General features: G+C 36.6%; 1 protein-coding gene, 1 long non-coding RNA gene and 1 other non-coding gene across 4 annotated transcripts in view; 2 read left to right on the forward strand and 1 right to left on the reverse strand.

Moving 5' to 3' along the window:
* LOC105220031 (dmX-like protein 2) overlaps nt 1–15,092 on the forward strand; it is a 111,357-nt gene that overhangs the window by 52,138 nt on the left and 44,127 nt on the right. The window contains exons 13-15 of the mRNA XM_054231700.1: nt 3,491–3,724; nt 3,920–4,175; nt 11,331–11,412. Of these exons, the coding sequence (XP_054087675.1) occupies nt 3,491–3,724; nt 3,920–4,175; nt 11,331–11,412 (572 nt within the window). The remainder of the gene's footprint in view (nt 1–3,490; nt 3,725–3,919; nt 4,176–11,330; nt 11,413–15,092) is intronic.
* On the reverse strand, nt 3,933–14,209 carry LOC128922117 (uncharacterized). 2 transcript variants are annotated; one of them, XR_008471405.1, is made up of 3 exons: nt 12,131–14,177; nt 11,061–11,232; nt 3,933–11,006 (listed from the first exon to the last, which is right to left on the reverse strand). It is a non-coding gene; the product is annotated as an uncharacterized LOC128922117 (long non-coding RNA). The 2 variants fall into 2 exon arrangements; XR_008471404.1 differs by having other exon boundaries at nt 3,933–11,232; nt 12,131–14,209.
* On the forward strand, nt 13,610–13,823 carry LOC128922388 (small nucleolar RNA U3). The gene has a single exon (XR_008471627.1). It is a non-coding gene; the product is annotated as a small nucleolar RNA U3 (small nucleolar RNA).

A 15,092-nucleotide genomic window follows, 5' to 3' on the forward strand; every position in this document is an offset into this window, starting at 1 on the left:
CCCAGGTATACGAAATTATCTACGACTTTGAAGTTATGACTGTCAACAGTGACGTGGGAGCCAAGACGCGAATGCACTGACTGTTTGTTTGATGACAGGTAAAAGCAGAACTAACGACGCGGTTGCTGCTTCCGATGATACCAATATCATCGGCGTAGGCCAGCAGCTGTAAACTTTATATAAGATTGTACCTTTAAAGAAGTCACACGATAGTGAGTCACCTTGTCTGAAACCTCGTTTGGTATCGAACGGTTCGGAGAGGTCCTTCGCAATCATGACGGAGCTTTTGGTGTTGCTAAACGTCAACTTACACAGCCGTATTAGTTTTTGAGGATACCAAATTCAGACATCGCGGCATTAAGGCAGCTCCTTTTCGTGCTGTCGAAACAACTTTAAAATCGACAAAAAGGTGGTGTGTGTCGGGTCTTCTGCAAGATTTGGTGAATATCTGGTCAGTTGTGGATTTTCCAGGTCTAAAGCCACACTGATACATCACCGCAATCCAAGAAATGCGATGGACGGGACAAGAACGGAAGAAGGTGGGTCTTTGTGACATCTACTACAGCGGCCATATAAAGGAGCGCAAATTCGGTGTGGGATTCGTGGTGGGAGAGAGACTCCGTCGCAGAGTCCTGGCATTCACCCCGGTGGATGAACGTCTTGCCACAATCCGCATCAAAGCGAGGTTCTTCAACATATCGCTGATTTGCGCCCTCGCCCCAACGGAAGAGAAGGACGAAGTGATCAAAGATACCTTCTATGAGCGCCTAGAACGTACCTATGAGCGCTGCCCACGCCACGATTTCAAAATCGTGCTTGGCGATTTCAACGCTAGGGTGGGTAAAGAAGGTGTTTTTGCCACAACAGTCGGAAAATTCAGCCTCCATGACGAAACATCACCAAACGGTCTGAGGCTGATCGACTTCGCTGGGGCCCGAAATATGATCGACTGTATTACCAGATTCCAGCACAAGAAAATTCATCAAGCAACGTGGCTGTCCCCTCGATTACGTTGTGATAGATGGACGACATGTCTCCAGTGTTTTTGATGTGCGTAGGCTTCGTGGTCCCAACATCGACTCGGACCACTATCTTGTAGCAGCTAAGATACGCCGTCTCTGTGTAGAAAAGCGCACACGTCAACAAACACAAGGAAGGTCCGACATCGAGAAGCTCCTATCACAACCGACAGCCGAACGATTTTCTACTCGACTTGCACTCCTGCTCTTTGAGAGCACTCATCAGCGAGAGAAAACAAACTGCCTACCTCGCAATGTTGCGCTCGACCGCAACACGAGCGGGATGGGAAAGATACCGAGAGCTGAAGAGGGAAGCGAGACGCATTTGCAGACAAAAAAAGAAAGAGGCCGAAATGCGTGAGTATGAAGAGCTTGACAAGCTGTTCCGACAGGGGTAATGCTCAAAAATTTTACGAAAAGATCCGGCGACTAACTGAAGGTTTCAAGACAGGAGCACACTCCTGTAGGACCCCCAGAGGTGTTCTAGTTATTGATGACCAGAGTATACTGAGTTTGTGGAGGGAACGCTTCTCCAGCCTGCTGAATGGCAGTGGAAGTACAACACCAGGAGATGGCGAACCCGATTCCCCAATCGACGACGATGGGGCAAATGTTCCATTGCCCGACCGTGAAGAATTTGCAATAGCAATTACCCACTTGAAGAACAATAAGAGGGCGGGGGCCGATGGATTACCGGCCGAGCTATTCAAATACGGCGGCGAAGAGCTGATAAGGTGCTTGCATCAGCTTCTTTGCAGAATATGGTCGGAAGAAATCATGCCCGACGATTGGAATCTCAGTGTACTCTGCCCAATACACAAAAAGGGAGACCCCAAAATCTGCGCCAGTTACCGTGGGATAAGCCTCCTCAACATCGCGTATAAGGTTCTGTCGAGCGTACTGTGTGAAAGACTAAAGCCCACCATCAACAAACTGATTGGACCTTATCAGTGTGGCTTTAGATCTGGAAAATCAACAACAGATCAGATATTCACCATGCGCCAAATTCTGGAGAAGACCCGTGAAAATAGGATCGACACACACCATCTCTTTGTCGACTTTAAAGCTGCTTTCGACAGCACGAAAAGGAGCTGCCTTTATGCCGCGATGTCTGAATTTGGTATCCCCGCAAAACTTATACGGCTGTGTAAGCTGACGTTGAGCAACACCAAAAGCTCCGTCAGGATCGGGAAGGACTTCTCCGAGCCGTTCGATACCAGACGAGGTTTCAGACAAGGTGACTCACTCTCGTGTGATTTCTTTAACCTGATGCTGGAGAAAATAATAAGAGAGCTAAATAGAGAAGGTACAATCTTCTATAAGAGTGTACAGCTACTGGCGTACGCCGATGATATCGATAACATTTGAAACAACACCCGCACCGTTAGTTCTGCCTTTTCCAGACTGGATAAGGAAGCGAAGCGTATGGGTCTGGAGGTGAAAGAGGGCAAGACGAAATATCTCCTGTCATCAAACAAACAGTCAGCGCATTCGCGTCTTGGCTCCCACGTCACTGTTGACAGTCATAACTTTGAGGTTGTAGATAATTTCGTCTACCTGGGAAGCAGCATTAACAGCAATAACAATGTCAGCCTGGAAATCCAACGCAGAATCACTCTTGCCAACAGGTGCTACCATGGACTAAGTAGGCAATTGAAATGTAAAGTCCTCTCTCTACGAACAAAAACCAAACTCTACAAGTCTCTCATCATTCCCGTCCTACTTTACGGTGCAGAAGCGTGGACGATGTCAACATCCGATGAGACGGCGCTAGGAGTTTTCGAGAGAAAGGTTTTGCGGAAGATTTATGGTCTCTTAAACATTGGCAACGGTGAATACCGAGACGATGGAACGATGAGCTGTATGTGTTATTCGACGACATAGACATAGTCCAGCGAATAAAATAACAGCGGCTACGCTGGCTAGGTCATGTTGTTCGAATGGATGAAAGTGATCCAGCTCTGAAAGTATTCGCTTGGTATAACCAATTGGCGCCAAACTACCAGAAGGAGGGATACGTGGCGCGCTGTTTTGGACTCGGCTATAACCGCGTAAGCGGTGTCTACGCCAGTCAAGAAGAAGAGAAATCTAAAAAATAAGAGCGGATCGGGAAAAACTGATTTTATATTTAGAATCAGAACCCTAAATATAGCTAAAATCGACTCAAAAACCTGAAAAAAAAAGAAGTGCGATAATTAATTTGTTTCAAATTATGCTCTTCGGTTATTATAAATACCACATTTATAGATTATTTAATATTTTTTGAATTGTTACTGTATATTTGTATTTTAATTATAAGAAGCGCCCTCAAATTCGCTTATTTGTTTTATTGTAATGTAATGTTATTTCATTCTTAATCAATGGCATTTTTTTATGTTTGTTTTTATGTATATTAATTTCTCCAATAATTCTAATATTTATGAATTTAATAAATATATTTGTATTTCACTATTTCTATCTTTTATTTATAGGTTGTTTTGTTGAAAGCAGCGGACTGGGGCCACCAATACACAAATATCGTTCACTCTTAAACAAAGATAATACCCCGTTCCTTGTGAATTCATCTACTGGGCCTATTCGAAGATTATGGAATTATTTAGTAAGGCAGGAACCAGCACAGGAAGTTTTTATTAAAGCAGTATTTGGAAAAAAATTGGATTATCGTACAATGACCCGAGATAATGTCGATTGTAAATTAGAATCAGGTAACTTATTATGAAATGTTTTTATTCGGGATATATATACAAATATACATACATACAAATATACTCATACATATTATTCTGTGTTTTGCACTTTTCGTCTGCTTCAATTACATAATTCTTAAATTTGATGATATTCAAATAATCATAATCTTGAGAACAGAATATAAAGAAACACATTTTTTCTATATACTTTAGGATCAGTGAATGAAAGTGACGAATCTGAGCATATAAGAGTAATACATAAGGACCATGAAGCTTTATTATCATTTTGCTTAAATAACAATTCGTCTGGGATGATTTCTCTAGCAAGTCCAAGAGAACTACAAGAATTAGATATTACGATGTTATTAGAATCCCCAAATTGGTACGAAGACGAATGTGATTATGACGTTTTATCTAAGGAAGCAGAGCCGTTGTCTACTGGATTTCTGGTTATTCAAACTCAAGAACAGTAAGTACATACTCATAGTAAAATCTGTATAATATTTTTGATTGTCGCGCAACGAAAAATTATCACAATATCGATGTTACCAATAGAGTTGTCGTTTGAATTCGACACATAAGGCTATGCTGATACCTATTAAAGGTGTTACCACTATATTGAATGGTAGCAAATTTTGTTTTACACATTTTAAACCATGTATGTATAACTCTTGGTATTTGACCAATCGACTAACCAAATGATCCAGATAGGGCATTAATCGAATAATAATATTCGGTTTGCAGTATCCGGATAGTCGTAATTTATCGACTATTCGATTAACCGCTCATTTCCGACTATCGGGTTAACCGTTCGTTTTCGACTATTCGAATAGTGGAAGTTCATTAAATTTATATTTTTATTTATTCAAATACTCGCAGCAGAGCAACTATTCGAATAGTCGCAGCAGAATAACTATTCGAATAATCGTAGTAGAACGACTATTCGAATAGTCGTAACATTGCGACGGTTAATATTCATACTAACGATTTTTAATGATCGATTTTCGGGTTGTTCGAATAATTTTAAGATCTTCAATGTAATATACCAGAAACCTGCAGAAGTGCAACGCCCTTCAAAAAACACCGTGTGCTTACTCTCATACTTTTCATACTTATGTATCAAAAACACTCAGCCAAACATGTCGAGGTAGTTTTAACACTCACAGAATTTTCCCAATAAGCTCATAGCGGTTGTAAAACACTTAACACTCTTCTGCTTATTCATGTTATTACATAAGCTGAGCGACAACACAGAAAAGGCGATTTGAGTATATGACATACTCAAATTGTAGCAACTCTCTGAGTATTTAGTACATATTACATAATTTGTTCCTCTTTGCGCGATCGTTTTGAGTGTTTTGTATGTGTATTACTCATGAGCAGGCGAATATGTAATTTAATATAATATGTATGTATTAGAGCTCTTGGTATTTGACTAACCGGCTAACCGAATAGGGCATTATTCGAATAACAATATTCGGTTTGCGCTATTCGGATAGTCGTCAATCATTGACTTTTCGATTAACCGCTCATTTTCGACTATTCGGTTAACCGTTCGTTGTCGACTATTCGAATAGTGCAAGTTCATTAATTAATCTTATTTTTATTGAAAAAAGTTAATCATTAAAACTAACAAAAAAACTTGCTTTAAAATAAAAAAAATAACAATGATTTCACGGGAACCATTAAGTAATGACAAACTAGTTTTTAACCATTTCAACTGGGCGAATGTATTAAATCAGTATTTTAAATAAAACGTCTATTGATATAAGAAAGTTAAAAGATTAACATTTGTTAGTTGCAAGCACCTTCTACGTAGTGTCACAATGTTTCCAGCAATGGAGAACATCCTCTCTGATTCTGATAAAGTGACTGGAATGCGGAAACTTTAAAAAATCAAAGGCTGTTTGTATTTCAAACAATTTTCATTTATTCGAATAGTGATAGTATAACTATTCAAATAACAGCAGTAGAACGACTATTGAAATAGTCGTAACATTGCCACTAATCGAATTTACGAACGGTTACAAACCTGATATTCGAATAATCGGTTTTCAGGTTAATCGAATAATTTTAAGAGCCCTAGTATGTATATACAACACTTATAGTAATGGCAAATTGAAACCGAAAAATGTTTATAAAACAGAAATAAAAATATTTATTCAATATTAAATTTAGAAATTATATAGAAAACTAGCATTTCAAAAGGTATAAGTTTTTACACACTTATACACACTCTCCCATACATATGTATGTACTTTGCCGTTTCTTGGGTGGGTTCATTTAAAAAAATGACTAAAATTCGAACATGAATTATATATTATTTGCAATGAGCTAAAACTTGATTACGACCTCTAGTCTTTTGTGTCCGTTGTCTTTCTCTCTGATTATGAAGGCGTTGGGAAGGCTCAGAGTTCGACGGCCTAGAGCGAGCTTGTATATTTCTAATATTTTGTTCTTCAAGCCGATAGTACAATATTATCTAAAATTTTAAAATCGATATGATTAAAATTCTGTTGAACAAATAAGGAAGGGCTTAGTTCGGATGTAACCGAACATTTTCTACTCTTGCAATTTAATTATTAGTATTATATTATACACTATTTGACCTACATATATATTGTATAAATAATATTATTAGTAATTTTCAACCTAACCTTTGTATGGTGTGTGGGGGGTACGTAAGAGAACCGACTGCAGAAAGTTTGGTTAATATAGCTTTATTAGTTTGCGAGATATATACAAATAACCGATTTGGGGGCGGGCCACGCCCACTTTCCCAAAAAAATTACATCCAAATATGCCCCTTCCTAGTGCGATCCTTTGTTTCAAATTTTACTTTTTTAATATTATTGAGTTTTCGGTTTTCGCCATTTTGTGGGCGTGGCAGTGGTCCGATTTTGCCCATTTTCGAAAGCAACCCCCTCACGGTCCCAAGGAACATGTGTTCCAAGTTATCTCAATTTTTACCCAGGTTATCCGTTGCACGGACGGACAGACGGACGGACGGACAGACAGACATTCGGATTTTGACTCGTCTCGTCACCCTGATCATTTTGGTATATATAACCTTATATCTATTTAGTTTTATGACTTACAAACAACCGTTATGTGAACAAAACTATAATACTCTCTTAGCAAATTTTGTTGCTAGAGTATAAAAATGTCCACACATCTTTATTACAACTCTTTTTCGAGTCAGTATATGGCGAAAATTTGACCACAAAAGTTAGTTTTTTTGTTCAAAATCTATCAAGAATTCAGTTTTTAATCTTTTATTTTTTCCTTCGTTCATTAGCTAGCAACAAATATTTCTGGTTTGTTGATTTGGATGAACCAATAATGAGTTATGATGTATACGGCAAGAACTTTTTTTGGACACTTCATGGAAGATGAGGTACCAACGGCTAAGCTTTCGGAATTTGTAAATATAATATACATATACTGTTTATATATGTATGTATATAAATATGTATATGAAATACAGTGGAACTTCTCTAACTCGTGAAATTTTAAATTTTGTATAATGTCCTGACCAAAAAGTTCGATTTATGGAAGGAAATTTGTATGAAAGTTGCACTCTATTGCCTCTTCAAGAGTTCGAGTTATGGAGAACTTCGAGTTATAGAAATTCGAGTTAGGGAAGGTAATTTGTATGAAATTTGACTTCTAAACGCTATTGCCAATTCAAGTGTTGAGTTATGGAGATCTTCGAGTTATAGAAAAGAAAAGTGCGGCTGAGGCTCATCGAATGCTTTCGGATACGTACGGTGAGGCTGTCCTAAGTGAAAAAAATCCTTAAATTTACAAAAAAAACGGCGGAAGCAAAGTTGTAGTCCTAATATTATACATGTATATTTGTTATTCAAATTTATTATAAAAAATTTGTACAGTGTTGATTAGATTTCTGGGGAAATTTAAAAGGAAAAAGATTTTTGATGACATATTTTGAACCAACTAAGCGGGAAAATCTATTAACCGAGTCCAATTATCCGAGAAAATTTACATGTGCTATATTTTTTCCCAATAACACCGTTAAATTAAACGGGGAACCAATTAACCATAGGGTCAATTAAACTAAAAGTACTGTATATCTACACATTTCCAATATTAAACTTTGAAATAATGTAGAAAATTATCTTATAAAGTATTGAATTTTTTGCTTATATTAGGTTGGCAAATATCTCCCTTCCGCCTTTTTGTATTTTGAATTTCGAGGCTATGTATAAAGCGCTACAGAGCTCGTATATGGCAATAATATAAATATTTGAAAGGTCTTGACATAACCTACAAAACGACGCGATGTATGATTAGTTTTGGATATTGCGTTCAACAGTTATAGACGTGTAAACATGGAGCGAGTGAAAACGACACGATCGGCCAGAATTGGCCAACATGACTCGTCAGAAGCTACGGGAGCTCGGATGGGAGGTTTTATCGCATCTTCCATATAACCCGGACATAGCGCCAAGTAATTACCTCCTGTTTCTGTCCATGGCGAACGCCCTTAGTGGTATAAAGTTCTTCGCAAATAAAAGGGGTGTTCTACGAGGTGTGTATTATGAAGTTGCCGTCTAGAGGGAGACATATTATCGAACGGCGGCGCATATTACATAGAACTAAATCCGATCACTGTAACACTTTTTATATAGCATTGAATAAAGTGCAAAAAAGCGGAAGGACCAAACTAATATATCTACGCTTGTACATAGTATGCATGAATGATTTTATTCAAAAAGAAAATATAAATTTATAATCTAAAATTTTATAAAACGAATGTAGAAATCTGTTTAATGGTTTTGGCCCTAATTGGTTCCGCTTATCAGTCGTAATATTACCTGCCAAAGAAAAGGCTGTTTCAGTCGAAGCACAGAATTGCAGGTACGGAAAGAATTTGTAAAGCAAGTTTAGATAAGTAATGGTAGTATTTTTGGATCGCATTTCCTTAAAAACTGTTTCGAAATCCTTACAAAGATCAACTAAAGATCTAAGTAATGAAATATTAATATCGCATAGCCGGTGGTTCTCTCCACTTTCTGCAAGAGCTTGGTTCACGTCATACCAATTGTCAACAATAGATTTACACATAGTATAATTCGAATCCCAGCGTGTTGGGCAAGGATTTTTTATTGATGTGGGCAATTTGTTCTGTAAGTTTGCTTTTTTATTTTAAAATTTTCTTACATGAAATTAGTAATTCGGGCAGTTCGATTGTTTCATCAAAAGATTTCCTAAAACATTCGATAATAAATGTGCATTACAATTTAAACGAGTTTTATTTTCTAGTGCTTTCACTATATTTATATTTGCTCTGTTACAAATATAATTTGTTCAATATTACATATATCAAACTGTTTAAACAATACTTTTAACTTTTCATATATATTAAAGAATTGGCCGCTGAAAATCCATTGATTTTATTCCTAAAATAATGTCACAGATTTAAAATCTTTTTGATAATGTAAAGTTTCACCTATAAAGTTCCGTTGAACACAATTGTCCACATATCAACTGCGGCAGCCATCACTTGAAACTTTCTCCTTAATATCTTTGCGAACTAAAGCTCTTTTATCTTCTGCATCTTTGTGCGTTATACGAGAAATTGTAAGCAAGTTTTAGATGTCAATATTTTCACCGTACGTTGCACCAATATTGATGAAAAACTTTATCATACCTTTGAAACCAGCGCCTTCCACGTATGCAAATGGGAGACAATCTTGAATAATCCAGGCACAGACAGCAATGGTTTATTTTTGTCAGCTTTTGAAACAGACCGCTAAACTTGTGGTTTCTTAGCAGCTAGGCACTGTGTGAGATCATTGGTAGTTTATGTCAATTATAGCTTTATTTTTAGCCGCCAAAATTGCTCGCCCACCCAACCATTCACTATTTTTGTTATTGAGGATACCTTTTTGATGAGTTCATTTTTCGCTAAGACAAAGTTACAGAAATTCGAAATCCGCTCGATTCGTCGAAAGGTACTCGACTTTTACCAATTGTCAGCAATTGGCCAGAGATGAAGATATCTGTCACGATATCATAAATGTATCGTTCAGTAACGTTCAACTCTCATGTACGTTGTTAGCTGAAGATAAAACTTGGACCATCGCGGAGTGTTTTGCTATATTACATGTTGATTCTTCAACACTTTTAAAATTTAACCGTAATTTTAATATTGAATGAGCAGTACGCAATCCTTCTAACAATGTGACAGCTATTCGAGAAGAAGCAACTGCAACCACAATATTGGGTCTTACACAAACAGTGGCTAAAACTAATGTCTTGTCAGTTCTACCAGGAACATTCAGGAAATATAAATCACTATTTCCTTTACCAATTGCCCTCATTAGTGTATCATAAACTTATTTTAGTTGCGTATTCAACATGGGTACATTCATTTGAACTTCTAAATATAATTCCTGGAGATCACATTCACGTTCCCGTTTATGTTATATCCTATCACTTTTTATATAAGTATTACATTTCCCGAAGAGCGAAAAAAAACTTGTTAAAAATGCACTAAACATAAACGCATTCTACTAAAAGAAAAACAGATTCGATCATTGCGATATAAATTTTTTACTAACTTTTAAACACTTCTTACGCTGTCACTGAATTTTGTAATGAAAACTTTTAGATCGAAAAAACGTAAACAATAGGCTTTTCCACTCTACACATGAGCATTATATGAGGCACAGTTTCTGTTAGATATGTTAAAATATCCAATTGGAATTATTATAAACGTAATAAATTCAAAATTTTAAATCTTCAAATATTCAACCATAGACAACATTTATTTTTTTTGTCAGTTGCGTTTTTTTTTTAATTTCTATCAAATGAAATGAAAATATTTTTACTTAGACCACTTTCACACAGGCAACTCCTGTTGCTAATTCTCGGGCGATTCTCTTTTGCTGTCGCCCATTGCGTTCACACGAGCAATTATTTTCGACAACTCTGTTCGTGTCTTTCTCTCATTCTCTTTCATATAATTTTCTCAACTTCTTGTAAGCATCGTTTCAAAAAAAAAATATATATTTCATTAACTAATTTTTATCGTTATTCTCCATTTTCTAATATATTTTAATTATATTATGCATATTTCTATATGTATTTGCAAATTACATACAAAATTAAATGATTAAAGTCAAATTTTCAAATATATTGTATATATTAATTTTAAAATGTGCGCAAATGCAACACTGTTACGTAGCAGCGAACTGTTACGAATAAGAACACAAAGCGTGTTGCCCGAACACAGCAGACTCGGTGCGATTCTCCTCTCCTCGTCGCCCCTCTCCTATAAAACTAAGAATTACCGCAACAGGAATTGCCTGTGTGAAAGGGCTCTTACATATACATTTTTCGTTTTGCTATCAGTTTCGTAATTTTGTTCAGCAAGCAGCTGTGAGCGCTCGTTACTCGACTCTCTGGCATGCGATTGCGATGTGAAGAGAATGACTCGCAAGACGTTTTTCAGTTTCAGATTAAGATTCTCCATCACCTAGTCTTTTTGATACCCTCACCTATTGTGGAGACAATTTATTAATGTATTTATTTTTATATACCTATGTTATTGTGATAAACATATTTAATATTAATATAATATAATATCCAATCTTAGGTCCCAACATAATTCTGCAATAAACTCCGAATCATCGGCTAATTTCCCGTCCGCTTCGCAATCAGGACGTGGAACCTCATTGGTAAGTGTATTGTATATATTTTATTATTCAACATTTTACTATTTCAGTTAACGAACTGTTTTGACAACATAACAGGGAGAATTAGATGTTAAAATTAGTTGGTCTCAATAGTCTAGCAAACTGGCCATTAGTCTAATCTGGAATACTTTATTATTTACAAACAAAAACTAGGCGCAGTAACTATAGTGTTATATATAATATATGATAGGGGTACACACAAGTTGTCGTAAAGTAACAATGTTTTGAACTTTTACACTTTTTAAAAAAGAATTGTAGTTGGATTGCTTACAAAATAAATTTACACAATTATTACATAGTGCGATATGTGTTTTGTTTTGTATATTGAATTTTTTTGTTTTTTAGCCAATCAGCTTTTTCAGATTTATCACATCAAAATTATAACGAGGTGCTAACAACCATACTATTTTTTAACTTTTTTATTTATGACTTATAACTTTATGGCAACTTGTGAGTATCCTTAATATATATAGTCAGAAAACAACACAACTCAAGTTATGTCAAAACTTTGTTCTGGTCGTATATAGAATTTCCACATTTATTTCCATATTGTATCAATATTTATGAATATCTGTTCAGTAGTATGATGAAAAGTAACAAAACCCGACAAAGGCTTCAAAATGGCAAAACAACACATTTTAGAATGTTTCTAACAGTTCATTCTCACTCCACATATGGGCGGAGAAATGGGATAACTTACTTATAATATAACGGTCCTATTTAAGGTATTAGGTGGGTTTCAGAGGTTCCAAAACTATTTGTTTAATACGCTTTTATTAGCTTCACTTGTATGTATGTTTCTTTGTTTGTAACTTTTTCAAGTGATACTGCACTGCAGGAAGGCGATCAAATAAGTGAGCAACTCAGTCAAAAGATGCGCTTAAAAGCATGCCACATATGTATGAACTTTTACAAAAAAGTACAAATAATAATTTTTTTTGTCAGAGCTGTGCCCTTGTTTTATTGAATTCCAATTTAGAACTAAAATTTACAATCATATTTACCTAACTATAAACCTAATTGTTTGCCACTGCGTGTTGTTTATAATCTGACTTGGCGCTTTCCACGAATTGCACTGCACGTGTTGCTAATTCGTCGGTTTGGCGGTGTCATATCACGTTGCTTCATGTTATATGATATAAGCAAGCGATATGTGATATTTAAATATGCAATGTGTTAATTAATCCCACCCTGAAATTCAAACGTCCTCTTTTTAATATTTGGGTTTTTCGAAAATTTGGTTGAGTCCATTGATTGCGGGTTGTGATAATTTTATGGATCGAACTTCTGCTGGTTTTTGTATAATGTATTTTCCAAAAATGAAGGTCATCACTATTAGAATAGTAATTAGGCTGATGATGGTTGCGTGCTTTATTCTATTTACTGTTTCTATCAGATTTACTTCTTTTGTATTGTTTACGTTTAGTTGTTTTATCATGTCTAGAGAGAGAATTTCTTCAATTTTGTTTGGAGCGAATGTATATTCCTTGTCCCATTTCCTCCAAAGTTGGAATATGTTGATTGTTGACCACATTTATTATTACATTATTTTTACATAAATCATTACATAAACATATTAGTAAAAAGTTATATTTTTTACAAGGATTTTTCATTCTGTATTTTGTTTCTTCACAATTAAGGATTGAACATTGATGTTAGTAATTTGTCCATTATTTTTTACAGCTCTTATATCCATTGTTTTACACATTTGTTTATCTACTGTTGGAAGGCTTACAATGTAAATTATAATTTGTCCATTAGTTGAAATTTTTATTTCAGAAAATTCAAGAGCTTCATCTAAATTTATATAAGAAATATCATCTCTATCTATTATTGAAGTTATACTTCTTATACGACTTCGGAAAAGGTTGCGATAATTGTTTAACGCTTCAGTGGAGAGGGAATAGCGTTGAGCAATTGCCGCGAGAGAGAGAGAGAGAGTGAATGAGAGTAAAGCAGAGAACTTAAAGCACTTGCCATGCTTATGCTATTTGAGCAATTCTTGTTTTTGTAGAACAATGTTTAAATTTTTGGTTGATGACATATTCACATGTGTACGTATATGTATGATTGTATGCTTGCGCATTATTTTTCTTTCGTTTCTGTTTCATTTCTGCGAATTCTCAACTATTTTGTGTGACTTTAGGTTGAAATACTCTGCGTTGGCCTTAGAAACGTTAAAACTATACTTAACAAGATCATTTATGTAGTCAGTCTTCATTTATTTTCTTTGCAAATCGAAAGTATTAGCACCCGCGATGAGGAGGTATATCGTTTTATCTGACAGCGTGAAGTTTATGAACTTCATTTCTAATTTTGTCTTGTGGCATTTTATAAATGATGTTTCTTCGATGATAGCTCGGTTACAACGGATAAAACCACTTCTGAGTGGTAATTTTAATGAATAAATTTCAAGGTTTTATACAAATAATTATATATAATAATGCAGTCAATAAGTACAGTAGGGCAATTCACAATCTGGTGCATATTTAAATTTTTGGTTGGTGACATATTCACATGTGTACGCATATGTAGGATTGAATGCTTGCGCATTGTATGTATGTGATTGGCGTTGCAACCGTTTAGCCGGTTATAGCCGAATCGACGATAGTGCGCCACCTCTCTCTCTCCTTCGCAGTTCGGCGCCAGTTGGAGATCCCAAGTGTAAACAGGTCGCTCTCCACCTGGTCCCTCCAACGGAGTGGAGGCCTTCCCCTTCCTCGGCTTCCTCCGGCGGGTACTGCATCGAACACTTTCAGGGCTGGAGCGTTTTCGTCCATTCGGACAACATGACCTAGCCAGCGTAGTCGCTGTCTTTTTATTCGCTGAACTATGTCAATGTCGTCGTATAACTCGTACAGCTCATCGTTCCATCGTCTGCGGTATTCGCCGTTGCCAATGTTCTGAGGACCATAAATCTTGCGCAAAATTTTCCTCTCGAAAACTCCTAGTGTCGTCTCATCTGATGTTGACATCGTCCAAGCTTCTGTACCATAAAGCAGGACAGGAATCATAGGCGACTTGTAGAGCTTGATTTTGGTTCGTCGAGAGAGGACTTTACTGTTCAATTGCCTACTCAGTCCAAAGTAGCTCCTGTTGGCAAGAGTTATTCTGCGCTGGATTTCGCCTCCTTATCCATGCGGGAAAAACCAGAACAAACGGCGCGGTTGTTGCTTCCGATGATATCAATATCATCGGCGTACGCCAGGAGCTGTACACTCTTGTAGAAGATTGTACCTTTTCGGTTTAGTTCTGCAGCTCTTATATTTTTTTCCAGCATCAGGCTAAAGAAGTCGCACGATAGTGAGTCACCTCGTCTGAAACCTCGTTTGGTATCGAACGGCTCGGAGAGGTCCTTCCCAATCATGACGGAGCTTTTGGTGTTGCTCAACGTCAATTTACACAGCCGTATTAGTTTTGCGGGGATACCAAATTCAGACATCGCGGCGTAAAGGCAGCTCCTTTTCGTGCTGTCGAAAGCAGCTTTAAAATCGACAAAAAGGTGGTGTGTGTCGATCCTCTTTTCACGGGTCTTCTCCAAAATTTGGCGCATGGTGAATATCTGGTCAGTTGTCGATTTTCCAGGTCTAAAGCCAAACTGATAAGGTCCAATCAGTTTGTTGACGGTGGGCTTTAGTCTTTCACACAGTACGCTCGATAGA

Source organism: Zeugodacus cucurbitae, chromosome 5 (genome assembly GCF_028554725.1).
Source record: "Zeugodacus cucurbitae isolate PBARC_wt_2022May chromosome 5, idZeuCucr1.2, whole genome shotgun sequence".
Taxonomy (NCBI): domain Eukaryota; kingdom Metazoa; phylum Arthropoda; class Insecta; order Diptera; family Tephritidae; genus Zeugodacus; species Zeugodacus cucurbitae.